Source organism: Aegilops tauschii, chromosome 4 (assembly GCF_002575655.3).
Source record: "Aegilops tauschii subsp. strangulata cultivar AL8/78 chromosome 4, Aet v6.0, whole genome shotgun sequence".
Lineage (NCBI taxonomy): Eukaryota > Viridiplantae > Streptophyta > Magnoliopsida > Poales > Poaceae > Aegilops > Aegilops tauschii.
In genome coordinates this window covers 490626289-490642496 of record NC_053038.3, presented here as the reverse complement: position 1 = coordinate 490642496, position 16208 = coordinate 490626289, and the positions used below count along the sequence as shown (strand labels likewise).

General features: G+C 49.3%; 1 protein-coding gene across 2 annotated transcripts; it reads right to left on the bottom strand.

Moving 5' to 3' along the window:
- Positions 1–7897: 7897 nt before the first annotated feature.
- Positions 7898–13922, bottom strand: LOC109772171 (DUF21 domain-containing protein At2g14520). Of its 2 annotated transcripts, none has more exons than XR_002235050.4 (11): positions 13136–13922; positions 12929–13042; positions 12083–12169; positions 11296–11435; positions 11132–11219; positions 10302–10375; positions 9644–9764; positions 9318–9511; positions 8896–8942; positions 8534–8786; positions 7898–8392 (listed from the first exon to the last, which is right to left on the bottom strand). XR_002235050.4 is itself a non-coding variant. In XM_020330861.4 (11 exons), exons 1-11 carry the CDS (start codon positions 13472–13474, stop codon positions 8363–8365), a joined length of 1533 nt encoding a protein of 510 aa, XP_020186450.1. In that variant the 5' UTR covers positions 13475–13922; the 3' UTR covers positions 7898–8362. The 2 variants fall into 2 exon arrangements, 1 of the variants encoding a protein (XP_020186450.1); XM_020330861.4 differs by having other exon boundaries at positions 9644–9810.
- Positions 13923–16208: the final 2286 nt, after the last annotated feature.

Sequence of the window (16208 nt, the reverse complement as noted above, 5' to 3'; positions counted from 1 at the left end):
GATGATTTCTTCCATTCTTGCACTCGGTCAGGTATTTGATTCAGTGGAGCCATCAGAGACTCGAGGTCTTGAGACAGTTCTGCCTGAGGCCAGAGTTCAGCATCAACCCGAGTCATCGCCGCCTTCAGACGGGCAAGATAAGCGACTGCGCTGTCCATGCGGGATTCCAACCGCAGCACATTCATCGCGACGTCATCTTTGACTGGACAGTTTATGGGATCGAGATCCGTCTCCACCCGCCCAGTTTCTGCTTCAAAGTCCTGGCAAAGTTCTACACAGTCGAGTAAACAGTGAGTCGACAGTACAGTAAGATCAATCACTCGACAGCAACAAGTCAGTCGAACAACAATACCTTCAAGCTTTAAGACCAGTTTTGCAGCAAGTTGGCCCAGATAAGATTCTAACTCGCCCTTCTTAGCCTTGAGGTGTCCAATCTCGTCGGTCAGCTTTTCCTTGTCTTTCTTCAGTTGCTCGACCTCCCGAGTGGCATCAGAGACAGCGGTCTTTAGTTTGGAGTTCTCTTCTTCTAACTTGCCGACTGAAGCAAGCTTCTTGTCAGCAAGTGCCGTTTTCTCTCGCGCTTCCTTCTGGGCAGCAGCAAGATCTAGATCCTTCTTCTCCAGAGCCTACTTCATTTTCTCTAAAGAAACAACATTCTTCAGTCGAGCTTGGAGTTGACGGTTTTCACTACGCACATCTGTTCGAGTGAAGTCACCCGGTTCAAAGTAAAAAAAACACACGGAAAAGTGCCAGTCGTAAGATGGACAGTTGACGATTGGTTACCTCCCATGGAAGTTACTTCGTCACGAGAAGTTTTGAGGTTCTTCTTGGCCAGTTCCAGATCAAGACTGAGGCTGATTTGCTGCTTGTTCAGTGCAGAAAGTTGAGCCCCAAGATCACAAGATTTCTGCAGTCAACATATAAGGCATATCAGTCGACATAAACAAAAGAACATCACAGTGAAAGTTATTCTAAGACTACCGCCGAATCAAACATTCAACGGCAGTCTCGGGGACTACACCCAGTGGGTGCACTTAGCGTGCCCCCACTGGTTTGATTCAACACTCGGCATGGTCTGCCCAGCGCGAGTCATAAAAAAAGAGAAGAAGAAAGTTGTTCTTAGACCATAGTCGACTGCCTGCAGTCGACCACGGTCTCGGGGACTACACCCAGTGGGTGCACTTAGCGTGCCCCCACTGGTTCCGGTTCCACTCGACCTGGCCCGTCCAGGTCGAGTGAGAAATTCAGATTCTCAGACCACAGTCGACTGCCCGCAGTCAACTATGGTCTCGGGGACTACACCCAGTGAGTGCACTCAGCATGCCCCCACTAGTTCAAAGACTCAATCGACTCAATCCAAGTCGACTCAAATGGACTTATACAACTTTAAAGCAGACACACCCCAGTGGGTGATCGGATGAGAAATAAGATCAGTCGGAAATCAACTAACCTGGACATTGGTTTACAGAGCAGTGCCGGCGTTGTAGGCCACCTGACTGGCCTCGTGCACCACTTTCATCTGCCCCATCACAAGATTCAACTGAAGAAGAGCTTCCTTGGCGGCACTCGGTGGGTCGTCTGGAGTTTGGTACGCAGTGAAAGCGATGATGGTAGGGCAGTCGAAGCAGCCGCTGGGTCTGATGCGTGGAGTTGTATTGGAGCAGCAGGGGTCTGAGCAGCTGATCCTGATGGGCAATCAGTCGATAGCGGGATAGCGAAAGTGACGTTGGTGCGAGCCGGATCTGTGGATTGCTCAACCGCCGTTCCAGGCATCAGTGTCGACTGAGGAACCTGAACCTCAGGCGCTTTCCCGCTCGGTCCCTTGTCCCTCCTCCTCCTTTCCCTCAGGGGCACTTCTTCTTCATCGTCCGGAAGCACGACAACGTCTCGTGGAGCTGCAAAAAATAGAAAAAATCAGAGATGCAACTGACGAACAATCCAATCGACAGAATAAATTCGAGTCGAGCAGACTTACTAGCTTTGGAGGTAGCCACGTCATCGGTTTCCTCGTCGTCTGGGACCTTGTCGATATCCATATCAGTCGCGGCAGAGTCTGGGCTGGAAAAGTTCATCATCCACTCGGTCAGGACAGGAGAATCAGTCGGAGCAAGAAAACACAGAAACAACATTTACCCGGAAGCAACAAGAACATCCATCTTGATCTTAGGCAAGGTCTTCCGAGCCTTCGAGGGGTTGATCTTGGGCTGCTTGGTGACTTTCTCCGCCAGCTCCGGAGTTGAAGACCGAGCGCGCTTCTGCGCTTGAGTGCTCGAGGCCACAGCCTTACCGCGCCTGCCCGCGGGATCATGGTGCTGCTTGGATCCACGTTCTGAACGAGGCGGTGAGTCGACTACCTCCTCATCGTCTGACTCGTCGCTCTCGTCTTCATCATCGTCGTCTGGCGACTCCCAATCACCACTCTCCTCCGTGCTGTCCTCGCCCTCATGGTCCTGCTCCAGAGCTTGTTCGCCATTGGGCATTGAGTACATCTCTGTATAAATCTACAAGACAAGAAGCCGAGTGGAAATCAGTCGGATTAACAAATAGTCGGAGAACGTATCCAAATGCAATCGGTTATAGCGGCCGAACCTTGTCTGGCTGATTGATGTCGCTGAAAGGGTCGACTCTCCTAGCGCCCCTGGGGTTGTCGTTGTTCCCAGTGATACTCCTCAGCCATTGGGCCACTATTTTGGCCGGCACCTCCTCTGGATGAACCCGAGCGGTGTCGCCGGCTCCGGAGTACATCCACATAGAGTGGTCACGGGCCTGGAGCGGTTGAATGCGCCGACTGAGGAACACCTCCAACAAATCCATGCTGGTGACGCCTTGGTTGATCAGCTGGACCACCCTCTCGACCAGCATGGCTGTCTCCGCCTTCTCCTCGGCGGTCACTTTCAACGGAGAGGGAGTCTGAACACGATCAAAAGAAAAAAGGGGGAAGTCCAGTCGACTGGCCTGGGGTCGCGATATCCTGGCAGTAGAACCAGGTCGACTGCCAGCCCCTGACCAACTCAGGAAGAGTCATCGAAGGGAAAGAACTCCTCTTCCTCTTCTGGATACCCAAGCCCCCACACATCTGGATAACGCGGGTTTTCTCGTCCTTCGAATTTGCTTTCTTCGCCGTCTGGGAGCGGATGGTGAAAATGTGCTTGAAAAGACCCTAGTGCGGTCGACACCCCAAGAAATTCTCGCCAATGGACACGAACGCGGCAAGATATGTGATGGTGTTGGGAGATAAATGATGGAGTTGGGCTCCGAAGAAATTCAAGAAGCCCCGGAAAAAGGGGTGCGGAGGAAGTGAGAAACCGCGGTCGACATGGGTGGCGAGCAGAACACACTCACCCGGCCGCGGCTGCGGCTCCGTCTCCCCCTCCGGCAACCGCACAACTTTGTGGACGATCAGCCCGGACTCAGCCAGCTCGTCCAAGTCTTCCTGCCGAAGCGGGGATCGGATCCAATCGCCCTGGATCCAACCCGACGGCAGCCCCGAACGCGACGAAGATCCCCGATTCGTCTTCTTGCCTTTCGCCGCCCCCGACGCCTTCTTCGCGCATTCCAACACCGCCGTCTTTTCCTTCCCCATGGAATCGGAGCGGCGGCGTCGAGAGCGGAGAAGCCGGATGCGGTGGAGAAACAGAGGAAGAGGAAGGAGAATGGACGCGCACAGTGCAGATGCCTCGGCCTCGCCGCTTTTAAAGGCCCACTTCCGAGTGGCTGACGCGTGGGCCCGGGCGATCCTGTCAAATCCCTCAACAGTCGCGCGCGGGATACGTGGCGAAAAAGATGGTGTGGAAATCGAAACGTTCCTGTTTATCCACCCCGCTTACCACGGCGCCTCCGCCCCGCGCGCTTCCCCGAAATTTCGAATCCCGTGAAGTCCGGGATACGCCATAACCAATCGCGCCAAAGGTTTCGCATCAAAAACAACACTCGGTGGATGACGTTGTAAATCCAATCGGCAATCTCTGAATCGATCAAGGCGACTGAAACGAAGCCGAAGTTCAAGCACTGGCCTCCGTTCAAAAACGAATAGTTATGAAGCACAAGAGTCGAAGCACGATCAACTTCAACCTTCTTTTCACTCGGACCTCAATCCATTCGGGGGCTAATGATGACGACATAGACCTGGGGTAGGGTCATAGGCCTGACCTATACGCCCGATCCATGGTCACTGTCCTAGAAACAAAGAAGCTCAAGAGACAACAGGAAAGGCTCTACAAAGGTGTCAAGAGCAATCCACTCGACCTACCAGTTACTCGGAGACCCCTCCTTCCTGAAGTCACTCGACCACTCGACCATACAAGAATCCACTCGACTTATAGAAGACCAGGAGTCATCTAGAACAGCAACGGACAAGCGTTCACTCTGTAGTCTTTAAGGCCATTAAGGCATTTAAGGCTGGCGTTACCAGTAACGCCTCCTCTTTATGTACATTGAACTCTTGGTAACGGAGGATGGCCGGGGTCCTGGCGCACTCTATATAAGCCACCCTCCTCCTCTGGCACAAGGGTTCGCACCCCCTGTAACACACACACACGTAATACAGTCGACCGCCTCCGGGCACCGAGACGTAGCGCTGTTACTTCCACTGCAAAGGGCCTGGACTCGTAAAACTCGTGTGTACAACTTCGCCATAGCTAGGATCTTGCCTCCTCATACCTACCCCCCATTCTACTGTCAGTCTTAGATCCACGACACCTAGAGCTCCAAAGGAAGAAGCTTGAGATGGAGGAGGCGGCCAAGAAGAGGAAGATCGACATGGAGGAGGCGTCCCGACAAAGGCAGCTCGACATTGAGGCCGCCAATGTCACGGCCAGGCAGCGGCAGCTCGACATTGAGGCCGCCAATGTCACGGCCAGGCAGCGGCAGCTCGACATCGAGGCCACCAATGCTGCAACCAAAGCAAAGGAGGTGGCCCTCGCGATCATGAGCGTGGACTTGACCAAGATGAGAGAGAAGACGAGGAGCTGGTTCGAGGCCAGGCAAAAGGAGATGTTCGACGCCGACGGCCTGAACTAGGTCGTCTGATCGGCCGTGGCCGTTCTTTTTTGGAGGCTGGCATGGGTGCCGGCCGCTGGCTGTGTGTCGGCGAGAAACACATTCATTTTGGGGGCTGGTTGTGTTGCCGGTGACAAAACTATTCATTTTGTAGGCTGGCTCTGTTGCCCGCTGCTGGCTGTGTTGCCGGCGTGGACGTGTAGGCCGCTGGCTCTGTTGCCGGCGTGAACTAGGGCCGCTGGCCTGAACTAGGGCGTGGTATTTCAAAAGTTGGCGTTTGAAAATGAAGTCGGACAGGATGGGGCCAAAGGATGCGTCTGCGCGTTGGGCGCACGGCCACCGCATCCCAGGACAGACCTGGACACGACCCCATTGCCCTACCCAAACGGACAGAATCCGAGCAAAACGGACGTCCGTTTGGGGTCGTGCGCTGGAGTTGGCCTGACGTTCTCATTCGAGCTCCCCTAGGGATGGCAATGGGTACCCATTACCCATGTACCCGGCGGGTAAAAACCCTATTAGGGTAAGGGTATGGAATAAAAAATTACCCAAGGGTATATTAATAGGAAAATATTAAACCCGTTGGGTATTGTGGGTACGGGTATGGGACAGCATAACCCATACCCGTGTACCCATATACCCACGTAAAGTCTGTTAAGTGGGCCTTCACCATTCATTAATCTAATCTAACTTGCCAGTAAATCATTCTATGTAGCCGACGAGATACATGACTTGCTCACACACGCACGTGGATGGAATGATTTTCGCTCAAAAAAACATAGATGGAATGATAGAAGGAATCCCATGTCTCTGTCTTTCTCTGTGTGATTAACGTGATTAGGCTTAGCCGCTTAGGTAAATAATAATTACGTGATGGTGTTCCATATTTAGAACGGAGATTGATATCCTACCCATCTCCTCATCTCCTTGCCTCCTCAAGGAACGCTAGTCGCCGTCGCCAACGCTCCAGCTGCTCACTGCCTCGCCGTCCCCAGCGCCAGCCGCTTGGACGCCAAGGACCTTGGGGATAAGGACCACAGTTTTCGCGTGGACAGTGACGGGGAGGAGGATGCAGCTCACTCTCATGCGGACTAAGTCGGATGGCGGCGACCACCGCCGCGCAGCACCGTCATTCGATGGTGCCATCCGTCTCCATCCGCTAGGAAAGGGCCAAGCCCCTGGCCAATGTAAAGGACATGTACCTCCTGCCTCGGCATCCAAGGCATAACACAGTCACAACACGTCAAGCCGGCCACCTTGCACTACCCCGCTTAGTCGATCCTCTTCTACCACCAAGAGCAAGAGCAAGGCTATTTTGGCTTGGTGAGTTTCATTTTTGTGTATGATTTTATGAATATGAGCATTAATCTTGTAGTTTTTGTTTTCTATATTGATGGTGAGATGCATTCATAGATGGTACGTAGATGTATAGATGATGTGATGGTATGATGTATATAGGAGATGTGATGAATGTGATTTCTTTTTGTATATACATGATACGTAGTGATGTTACAATGTATATATACGCGTCGTGATTTCAGTGCTCACCATCCATACAAGCATTAATTTCTGCCTATACATGTTGTATATAGCTATTGTGATGAGTACGATTTTTTTGTATATAGACAATACGTAGACATGTTATGATGTACGTATATATGAGCATTGTGTGTTGTCCTTTATGATTATTTCTTACTTAAGTTGATGTGTGCACACATGAGTATTTTTACCCGTGGATACCCATTTACCCTGCCGGGTGATGGGTATGGGAAAAAATTATACCCATTGACGGATATGGGTACGGATAATGGGTAAGCTCAAGGGGGATGGGTAAGGGTATGGGATAACTCCACCCGTACCCAAACCCTGCGGGTGCCATCCCTAAGCTCCCCCCCCCCCCCCCCCCCCCTCCCACGCCCACCCCCGCACACACACAGAGAGCCTCTTTGTCTCACATTAGTATTGTAAAAACACATGATTTGAATGTCATGCCCATTCGAACCGTACATGATTCGAGTTTGTTTGCAGACCCAAAATAAATAAAATAAAATACTCTTTCAAGAGGTTTGAGTAGATGCTAGATTTACTATAAATTAAGAAAAAAAATCCCAGATGATTCAAGCCTACAAATCAAATGACTAAAGTAGAAAAACTTCCTAAGGATTCTAATCCTCGTAAAAATCCTTTGAATCAAAGAATCCTTGAAAGAGACCCTAAAACTGGACCAACAGTTGAGAACTTCAGATTAGCAAGGCAGATGCTCTAGAAGGGTTGGCAGGGTAGAAAACGCCCCCATGTTTATACACATGAAGAAATTAAGCTTTCTCATACAGAAAAGAATGCATTTCTTCATGTGGATATATGAACTCCACATGGAAAAGCTTAATATCTTCCACCATATAACCAGCGGCGGTTATTCAGGTCAACGGTGATAGCTCGCTCCGCTGCATTTTTCTCAGGTTAGTCTCACCACCGTCCATCTATCATCACCAACTTAAACTAACATTGGTCAGCACTAAGCACTTTCAAAAGCCACCGCCGAGTCGCTGGCTGCTGCTGCCTGATTCGCTCGTTACCAACTAACATACACAATCAATACTCACAACAGAAATGTTAGCCGAGGACCTGGAAACGGATGGGAGTAATTCATCTGACCACTCACATCCCGTTGATGCTGACAGGGTAACCGTTCAGCTGAACCATCTGGGAAGTTTAGACAGAGCAGCAAATCATGTGGATGAGCTACGTAATCTTATTTTGGACCGACTTGAGCGTGTTTTGCTGTAAACCTTTTGGTACTCGATGACTTGAACTTACTTTTGTTTAATAAAGTAAAATGGTTGTGTGCATCGTATGATGCAGAGTCCGGGGCTATCCCCTTCTCGGAAAGCAAAATGCATATTCACAATGAAACTCATTAGAAACATAAGCTTGTACAATTCATACATAAATGGGGGCAGCCATCAGCAGTACTAGCACCAACAGCTGCTATACTTGAGTTTGAGTGAGTACAATGGCGGCTGACAAACAAGAATACTAGCACAGATGCGCGATACATACAGAATGCGTTTCGTTTACGTTGTTTCTCTCCGCAGTTTTCTTCTGCAATGGTTGCTACAAGTTTGGCAAAAAGGGCGTCTACAGTAGGTGGTGAGAGCTCATCCATACTCAGTTCAGATGCTAAGGGACATATATATATGTACAAGAAAATCATAAATAAACAAGGACCAGCAACAAAGGAGAGAGCTGTGGGGTCTTCATTCTTTGACCCTACACTCTTCAGTGCCTCAATTTGATCTTGGGAGTGACCTCAACTGGGATTGTTGCCCCCTGAGCTCTTTGGCATCAGCTCTCACCACCATTTCTATGGATTTCGGTACGAATTCCTCGAGACCTGTAAAAGGAAGAACCAGAACAATGAGGATGAGGTGAAAAAGATTGTTGTTTCAACTTCAAGGGATTTTCTTAAGAAAACAAAGCATGTATAAAAATCATGAATAACCATCACTTGGCATACAAAACTGCTACTACTCACCCAACTTGAAGTCGGCGAACCGCGCACGGGAGTTTGAGATGCCGGTGACCTTCCAGGAGAAAACATCGTCGGTAAAGTCCCAGGTGATCGAGCATGGTTTGTAACAGGGGAACGTAAGATGGAGCCGCCATTATGGTACGGCGACAATGGAGAAGCCATAGGGGTCTTTCTTAGTCCTTGAGACAGAGGTCCACCACTAGGAGATATAAGAGGCGACAATGATTTGCCTGGCGGTAACATGTTTATTTTGATCCTGCGAAATGAAGGAAAGTTACTTCTCTCTACCAGTTCAACATGCAAAGTACCTTCCCCACCAAAAATAGAAAATAACACATGCAAAGTACCAGCACTGAGCCACTTACTTGTTATGCACATCAACATACTCATCTGTTTCATCCAAGATATCTTCCTGTGATGGGAGAAATTTAAGCCAGTTAGTACAATATAATGCCGTAAAACTGTGGACAATGCCTAGCTTTCGTAATGGTCGGATGACACCTTAATTAGTACAATTATATTTTCGTGAACTAATGTTGAGGACGACTTGTGGCTTTGAGATTCATTTACTTTTGAGGATGACCAAAATGTTGTCAAGAATAAGAAATACAATAAAGCAATATAAGCAAACCATTCTCGCATGACATAAGGAAAACTTGCCACTTTATGATGAAGTTGGGCCATAAAATCCAAAAGGCATCATTAAGTTTTGAAAATATGATGACGCGATAATGTACCCCAAATAATTTTCCAACTAAGGAAAGGCTCTAACAAAAATAAGTCAAACCTGCAGCAGTTGCTCCATGACATCTTCCATCGTAATTATTCCCACCGCTTCCTCATCCATTGAATAGTGAGGAAGTGGATCGGTGTTGAAATCAAGAATGTTGTCCCGTTTTCTTTCAATTTTCTTACTGTACTTGTCATTGTTATTTCGACGACTTCCGGAAATGTTGACATGCGAGGGTGACAGACCCAGACCTAAGAGTACACACAACTTATCAGCCAAGGAAGATAATACACATTTACTCGAAAGACATCTTATATTTAGCAACAGAGGGAGTAGTTGACAAGGATAATCAAATAATGAAACTGGGTGAATGAAACATGTACCATCAGCATGAGCATGCCCGTTGGTCATTTTGTAATCTGGTGTAAAACTGTTATTCTTTTCGGCAGATGCTCCGTCTTCTTTAGTGCGTTTAACAACCACAGCCATGTGGCTGTGACCTTTCTGAAACTCATTTAGAATGTCATAGAGAGGAAGATCATCAGCCACCCTGATGTACAGAAAACACAGCAAAACTGTGAATGAGAATACAAGACGAATCATGCACACTGATTCGATAACATATGCATAATTTAACCTCGACGAATTGTACGGATTTTTAGGGGCAAAGTAGTGCTTGTATGCTCTCCAAAAATAAAACGGCTCAAATCTTATGTAATTTGTGGCTACCCCAAGAGGTCACTCTGCTTTAGCTCAGGACATTGATCCCTTCAAAATCTGTATCATCTGTTCTACCGTTTTTCATTAAATATAATCAATTTTAAACCACACAAAAAAAAACTGGAAATGCAATTAGGCACTTTTTATGGCGAGGAAAACAATCTTAAATTAGTACATGTGCAGCATAGTACAGAGCATTCCTGAACATGCTTCAGTGTTGGTGCTGATAGATTATGAACCAAAACGCCCAAGTCCATACGATACATGCATGAATCATATTTGTTCACCAGACAAATTTAACAAGGTCATAAAGGATGATACCTTGGAATTTTTCTGATAGTAACATGTCTAGTGGGCACCTCATCCTCAGGTCGGCAAGTAAGCAAGTTTTTTACCTAAAATGGGAGACTTTTTAGCAGATCAAAATAATACATCACTCAAAGTGGAAAAGCTGGGCTTGATTGGTGTTCAGGATGGTGTCATGTTTCTACACTCTTTATACTTCATCACACAACTCTGTACATGATCATGAAAGCTCCACAATAATTGAAAAACAAACTTTCAATGGCCATGTGCTACTCACAGGCTGGTGTTTGCAAAAAAGTCAGCTTCTAAAAGGACATTTTTTTTACGAATCACAGAAGTGCTGCTTTCATATATTCAGAGAAGAAATTCTGTACAGCAATGAAAATCAGATTTTTTTTTTTGGAAAAAGGTGTCCCCGATGCGACATAGTCCCCCACCCACCCCTGTAACCTTTTTCTTTTTCTTCTGAAAAGGACAACTCGAAAAGCAGTGATGAATTTATAGTGGAGATTTTCAGTTTTCACCACAGTTCTTTGATCAAAAGATTGATGTATTAAACCAAACAAAGATTAGCAGGTTCAGATATCTGTTTGTGCCCCCCGCAAAAAAAAATATCTGTTTGCGTAATCATCTTAAGATTTCACAGTAATTATTGCGAGGAACGGTACAAAATGTTGTTAAGACACCGCTCTGGAAACCACAAGTCTAAAATTATTCGCCATTTGTAAGATGCTGCTAAAAGTTCATAACATGGAGTCCGTAAAAACATATCTAGCGGAATAAACCTAATTAACGAAATAGGATTTCTCAATCAATGCAATTAATTCATGAAAACCTCAGCTTACCAATATAAGACCGATGATATTGCTTGGTCTTCCAGAGTATATAGGAATACGGCTGTGCCCTTTGGTCATTATCATACCCACCGTATGCCTATCAAGAGACAAATAGTAGCATCAGTATCATATATTTCGATAAAAACACATTATATAAATTGGAAGATTCATACACATCCAGCTTGGCATTTATGTCAAGTGAGAAGGTTTCAGATATGGGAGTCATGGCATCTTTTGCACTCTTTTGAGTCATCTCTAATGCTCCTGCAATGATAGTAGTTTCATCATGGGTCAGCTCTCCACCTTTCCCGGCCTACGAACAAAGTGAGAAAAACAATAGTTTAGTGGTAGTTTGTATCTTTGTCTAAGGAGAGCAACAATAGTTAGTTAGATACTTTAGTCCCTACTCCCTAGTACTTTAGCTTTCAAAGAATAATTAAATATCGAACCATGAGGAGATTGGGGACATATAGAAATGCAGCCACAATGTTTCTAACAAAGGGTTATAGCGCTGTATAATGACATGACCATCTAGAATCTAATGAACCAGAGTATGTCATCCTGAGCTAACTTTCCAGGGCTTCAAGTAATACAGACAGAAATACTAATCGAATAAAGCAAACTAATTCCTGTAAGGTTGTACAGAGAAATTAAGTTATCATGAATGCAAATTGTGCTTTGAATATATACAACTCATAATGGGCACTAGGACAGGGCGTTTTTAAAAAAAAAAAAATTGGTCTTTGCTGTTACACTGACATCTGCTTCTGCCGCTTGGCTTTGCAGTTGTAAAACTATTTTCTACTATTGAATGAAAATGTATACAAGGCTGATGATTATCGTAAAAAAAGTATGTATGCAACTTATAATAGTTGAGAAATTGGAACATAGTAATAAATGTTGGACTGAAGATGGTATCTACTTATCATAAACGAAAGAGCGAATAAGAATAGAACTGACCGCATCGCCGTGCATATCAACTAATGTTTTCAGCTCAGCTCTCCTCATAAGTGCAACATGACCCTTTCCCAGTAACCAATCCAAAAGCTGAAAAGGAAAACATAAATGAAACAAGATAAGTACTGAATTGACGAAAAAGAGGAGCACACTTTTAGTGTTTTTTCGTTCTTTTCGGACACACAAAGAAGTGCCCATCATTTATATTAGAAGAACACTGAAATGACATGAAAGCTATATGCAACTACCTTGGCTAAGCTTGTGCTATAAAGATCAAGGTACATGGTTGATCACAGATCGTTGGTCAGTAGTACCAAATTTGCATTTTTGTCAAAATACAATTCTGAAGAATAAGTGGTTCACATAACAAACACTTAGCAGGGAAATGGTAAAACTGCAAAGTAACTGGTCTTAAATAAAATACTGTTGTTCAAAACTGAAGATGCTTTGTCAGCAGAACTCAATCATATGCACATGTAGAGGCATTTTTCCATTCAATTAGTTTGACATTAGCAAGACACGGACCTTGCTTCATGGCCACCGATTACTTGCTCGTTGCGCCGAGATTTTAATCAGTGCGACAACTAGTCACTAGTAGGTAGGTGGTACAAAACAATTCATAGAAACAGGGCATGTTGACCTGTGTGGGTAGTTCTGATGACTAGATGAGCATGACAAATTAGTTAATGACGAGGAAGCATGATCGACATCCCACTCGCAGTTGCAGGCAGGCGCCCACTTGGGTTGGGATGCCTGAACTCTCAGCCCAATTTCGACTGCGCGCACACAGAATTTGCAGTTGCTCCTCCCGGATGGATTCTTGCAAGCAGAAGAAGAAATTGGGCGTACCTTGCTGATGGGGTAGGCGACCGGGAAGAAGACGACGAGGAGCACCCGGACGATGGGCGCCGCCTTGGCCCCCATGCTCAGCCCGTAGCGCGTGCAGATGGCCTGCGGCATGATCTGCACCAAATCACAGCTTGTCAGGAACAAGAAGAAGGGGGAAAAAACGAGAAATCGGAAGCAGGGGAGGAGGAGAAGTGGTTAATGGATCACCTCACCGAAGGCGAGGATGAGGGTGACGGAGATGAGGATGGCCCCGAAGGAGGGCACGAGGGAGTCGAGGAAGATGGGGAGCGCCTCCATGGCGAGGGAGTTGCCGATGAGGAGCGTGCAGAGGAGGAGGTGCTGGTTCTTGACGACGGGCAGGATCCTGGCGGCGTTGCGCCGGTCCTGCGGGGTGCCGGCCTTGGCCAGCACCTCCAGGTCCACGAGGCTGAGCGACATGAGGCCCAGGGTGAGCCCCGACATGAGCCCCGCGAACATCACCAGCCCCGCGCAGGACAGCAGGTACACCCAGAACATGGTCCCGCAGCACGCCTCGTGGCTCGACATCGCTCGCCGGCCGGCGGTCGGTCGATCCTCGGTCGCCTCTCCGCGTGCTCCCGCGAGGGAGAAGGGGACCGAGCCGAGCAGTGCCGCGGTGTCGAGCGCTAGCTAGCGTAACTGGCTTGCTGGCTAGCTAGCTAGATTGTGTGCTCGCGGCTCTGCTCTGGGGTGGAGTGGGCTGAGCTCGACCGGCTGCGGCGTGCGTGCGTTGGTGGGTTGGGGATTTATGGTGGTTGGTTACCGCGCGTTTTCGGTGCGTTGGCGTCGGGGTTTGGTTTCGCTTTCGACCGGCCGTTGCGCCTCGGCCACTTTTCACTACCGGATTCCTCTCGGCTCTGTTCTGTTTTGTTTTTCTCGCCGGAGCTGGAAACGGCCGTCGTGCCCGCCACCGCCACCGTGAGCGGGGTGGTGCTGGGCCGAGTTTTGCTGGGGGCGTCGACGATACACCTGGGCTGCGTCTGCGTGCGCTCCTACCTACGCCGATATTATTCCGTGGCATTATTCTCCTCCGAGTCCCAGTCCCGTGGCCGGCCGGCCGGCCGGCGTGGAGTGGAGGGAGGGACCGATGAAGCTCACCTCACGTCGCGGCCACACGCATTGTCTAGTGGCGAGACGTACGAGGGCACTGTGCAGCAAGCAGGTCCATCGGCTGCTCCCGATATTCCGTGGGATTATTCTCTCAGATCTCATCTCCCGGTGGCCGCCGTGGACGGGCCGATGACATGCACGTTAGAGCATGGTCATGGGGCGATCGAATTTCCTGCCGCGCCCCTAGGTTTCGGCCCTCAGACGTCAAAAAATTTCAAACTTGTATTCCCCGCTGACAAAAAACGCCACAAGTTTGACGATCATCATGCCACAAATCGGCGATCATCATGCCACAGTTCGGCGATCAAACACACCCAAAAATTTGACGATCAAAAGAAAGGAATTATAGACATGGAACGCATTAAACAGCAGGCTCCTCTGTCGTGGGACTGGCCGGGTCGGTGTGGGCGTAGTCGGGCTCGGCATTGGCGTGGTTTCTGTGCTCCGGCTGGTCGTCGGCGTCGGCACAGCTTCATTGCTCGGGCTGGGCGTCGTCGTTGGTGTTGTCGTCGTGGGCGTAGGGGCGATGGTCACCGCCGGCCCGGGCATCTGGTTCAGGATGAGGCCGCGCTCCGCCAGGTACCACGCCTTCAACTGCTCGTCCATCATCGACATGTTTGCCGCCATCAAGAACACCAGGTCGGTTTTCCTCTTCTTCGCGGCGACGTTGGTCCTGAGAAGGTCGAGCTTGACGTCCTGCTTCGTCATCAACACGGACCACCTCGCGTCGGATTTCTCCTCCCTCTTGGTGGCGCTGTTCTTGGCGTCGGCGATGCACTGCTCGATCGACGATTGCAGCCGTTCGGCAGCGGGCGCCGCGTCCCTCGCCGCTTTGGCTCTCTTGTTGCCATCAGCGCGCCCTTCTGTCGCCGCCGGGGCGGGCGCGTCCGGCTTGTAGGTCTCCTTGGCCTTGGCGAGAGTGAGCCGGACCTCCCTCCACTTCTCACACGACTCGATCCTGGTGTTGAAGCCGGAGGGGGAGGAACGCTGCTGCGCGCCATGCGGAAAGGTGATGTTGGGGTTAAAACCGCCATGCGCGTCGTTGTCGGAGTAGCCAGGCGAGGATGCATACCCCCAGAGCGGCGGCGGCGGCGAGAAGTTGGCCGGCGACGCGACACTCTGCTGACTCCCCCACGTGGCTTGTGGGCAGTGGTCGAGCGGATTCATCATCCCCGCGCGAGATGCCTCTCCCTGCTCCGCCGCTGCTGCGTCCCTGGCCCTCTTGGTGATGAGCCTGTTCCGCCGGTCGGCTGTGACCGCCTCCTGGCGCTGAACAGCCGCCCTCCACTCGGCGTTCTCGGCTTCCTCTGCTTCGGCTAGGTGGAATCGGCGGCGGGGCGAGGGGCCGAATACTTCTTCGGTGGCATGGCGACCGGATGGCGGGAGGAGAATGGCGGCAGCGGCGGGGGAGAAGGGGGAAGCAATGAGGAAATTGAGGGAAAATGGGAGAAAACGGATCGAATAGGCCTGTCTGACGCCGATAGCGCGGGCCCACGTGCCTTTTCGCTTCTGCCGGCGTTCCCAGGCGTCCTCCGGGAGGCTGGGTTCGGCTCAGGTTCGCCGGCTATTATTTCAATCCAAACCGACGATAAATAAGGAGTTGGGAGCACGACTAAGCTGATATTTCGCCGTCGGCGCTAAAAAAAGACGCCTGAGGGCTGTTTTGGGAGTGGAGATGCTGTTATCCAGGTGGCCAACGTACGACGACACTGTGCCGCAGGCGGAGGGTCCATCGGCCGGGGAAGCATCCCACCCACGTCCACCACTGCTGCGAGATTGTGGCGACCAGCTCGACGATCACGGCGTGTGCAACTGCTGCATTTTTTTCCTTCTGTTTTCAACACCTGCTTCTGCGTACTACACTGTTTAAAGTTTTTTTACTGTATATGTCTTGAGATTGACAGCGCCTCTCTCAGAAGCTAAAAAAAAACACTGTATGAAAAACGAAAGGAAAACCAAGAGGACAGGACACAGCGTCCTCGGGAAGGACAAGGCGCTGGTGCCCGCCGAATGACAACAAATCGTGTGACTCATCTCCTGACGTAAGTACTCTGACAGCAACGTGTTTCGCTCGCTCCGAGATGTATCGTTACCGTCGTGACCGCGACACGCTCGTCGGTAACTTGAGACGGCACTGGAACATATTTTTATA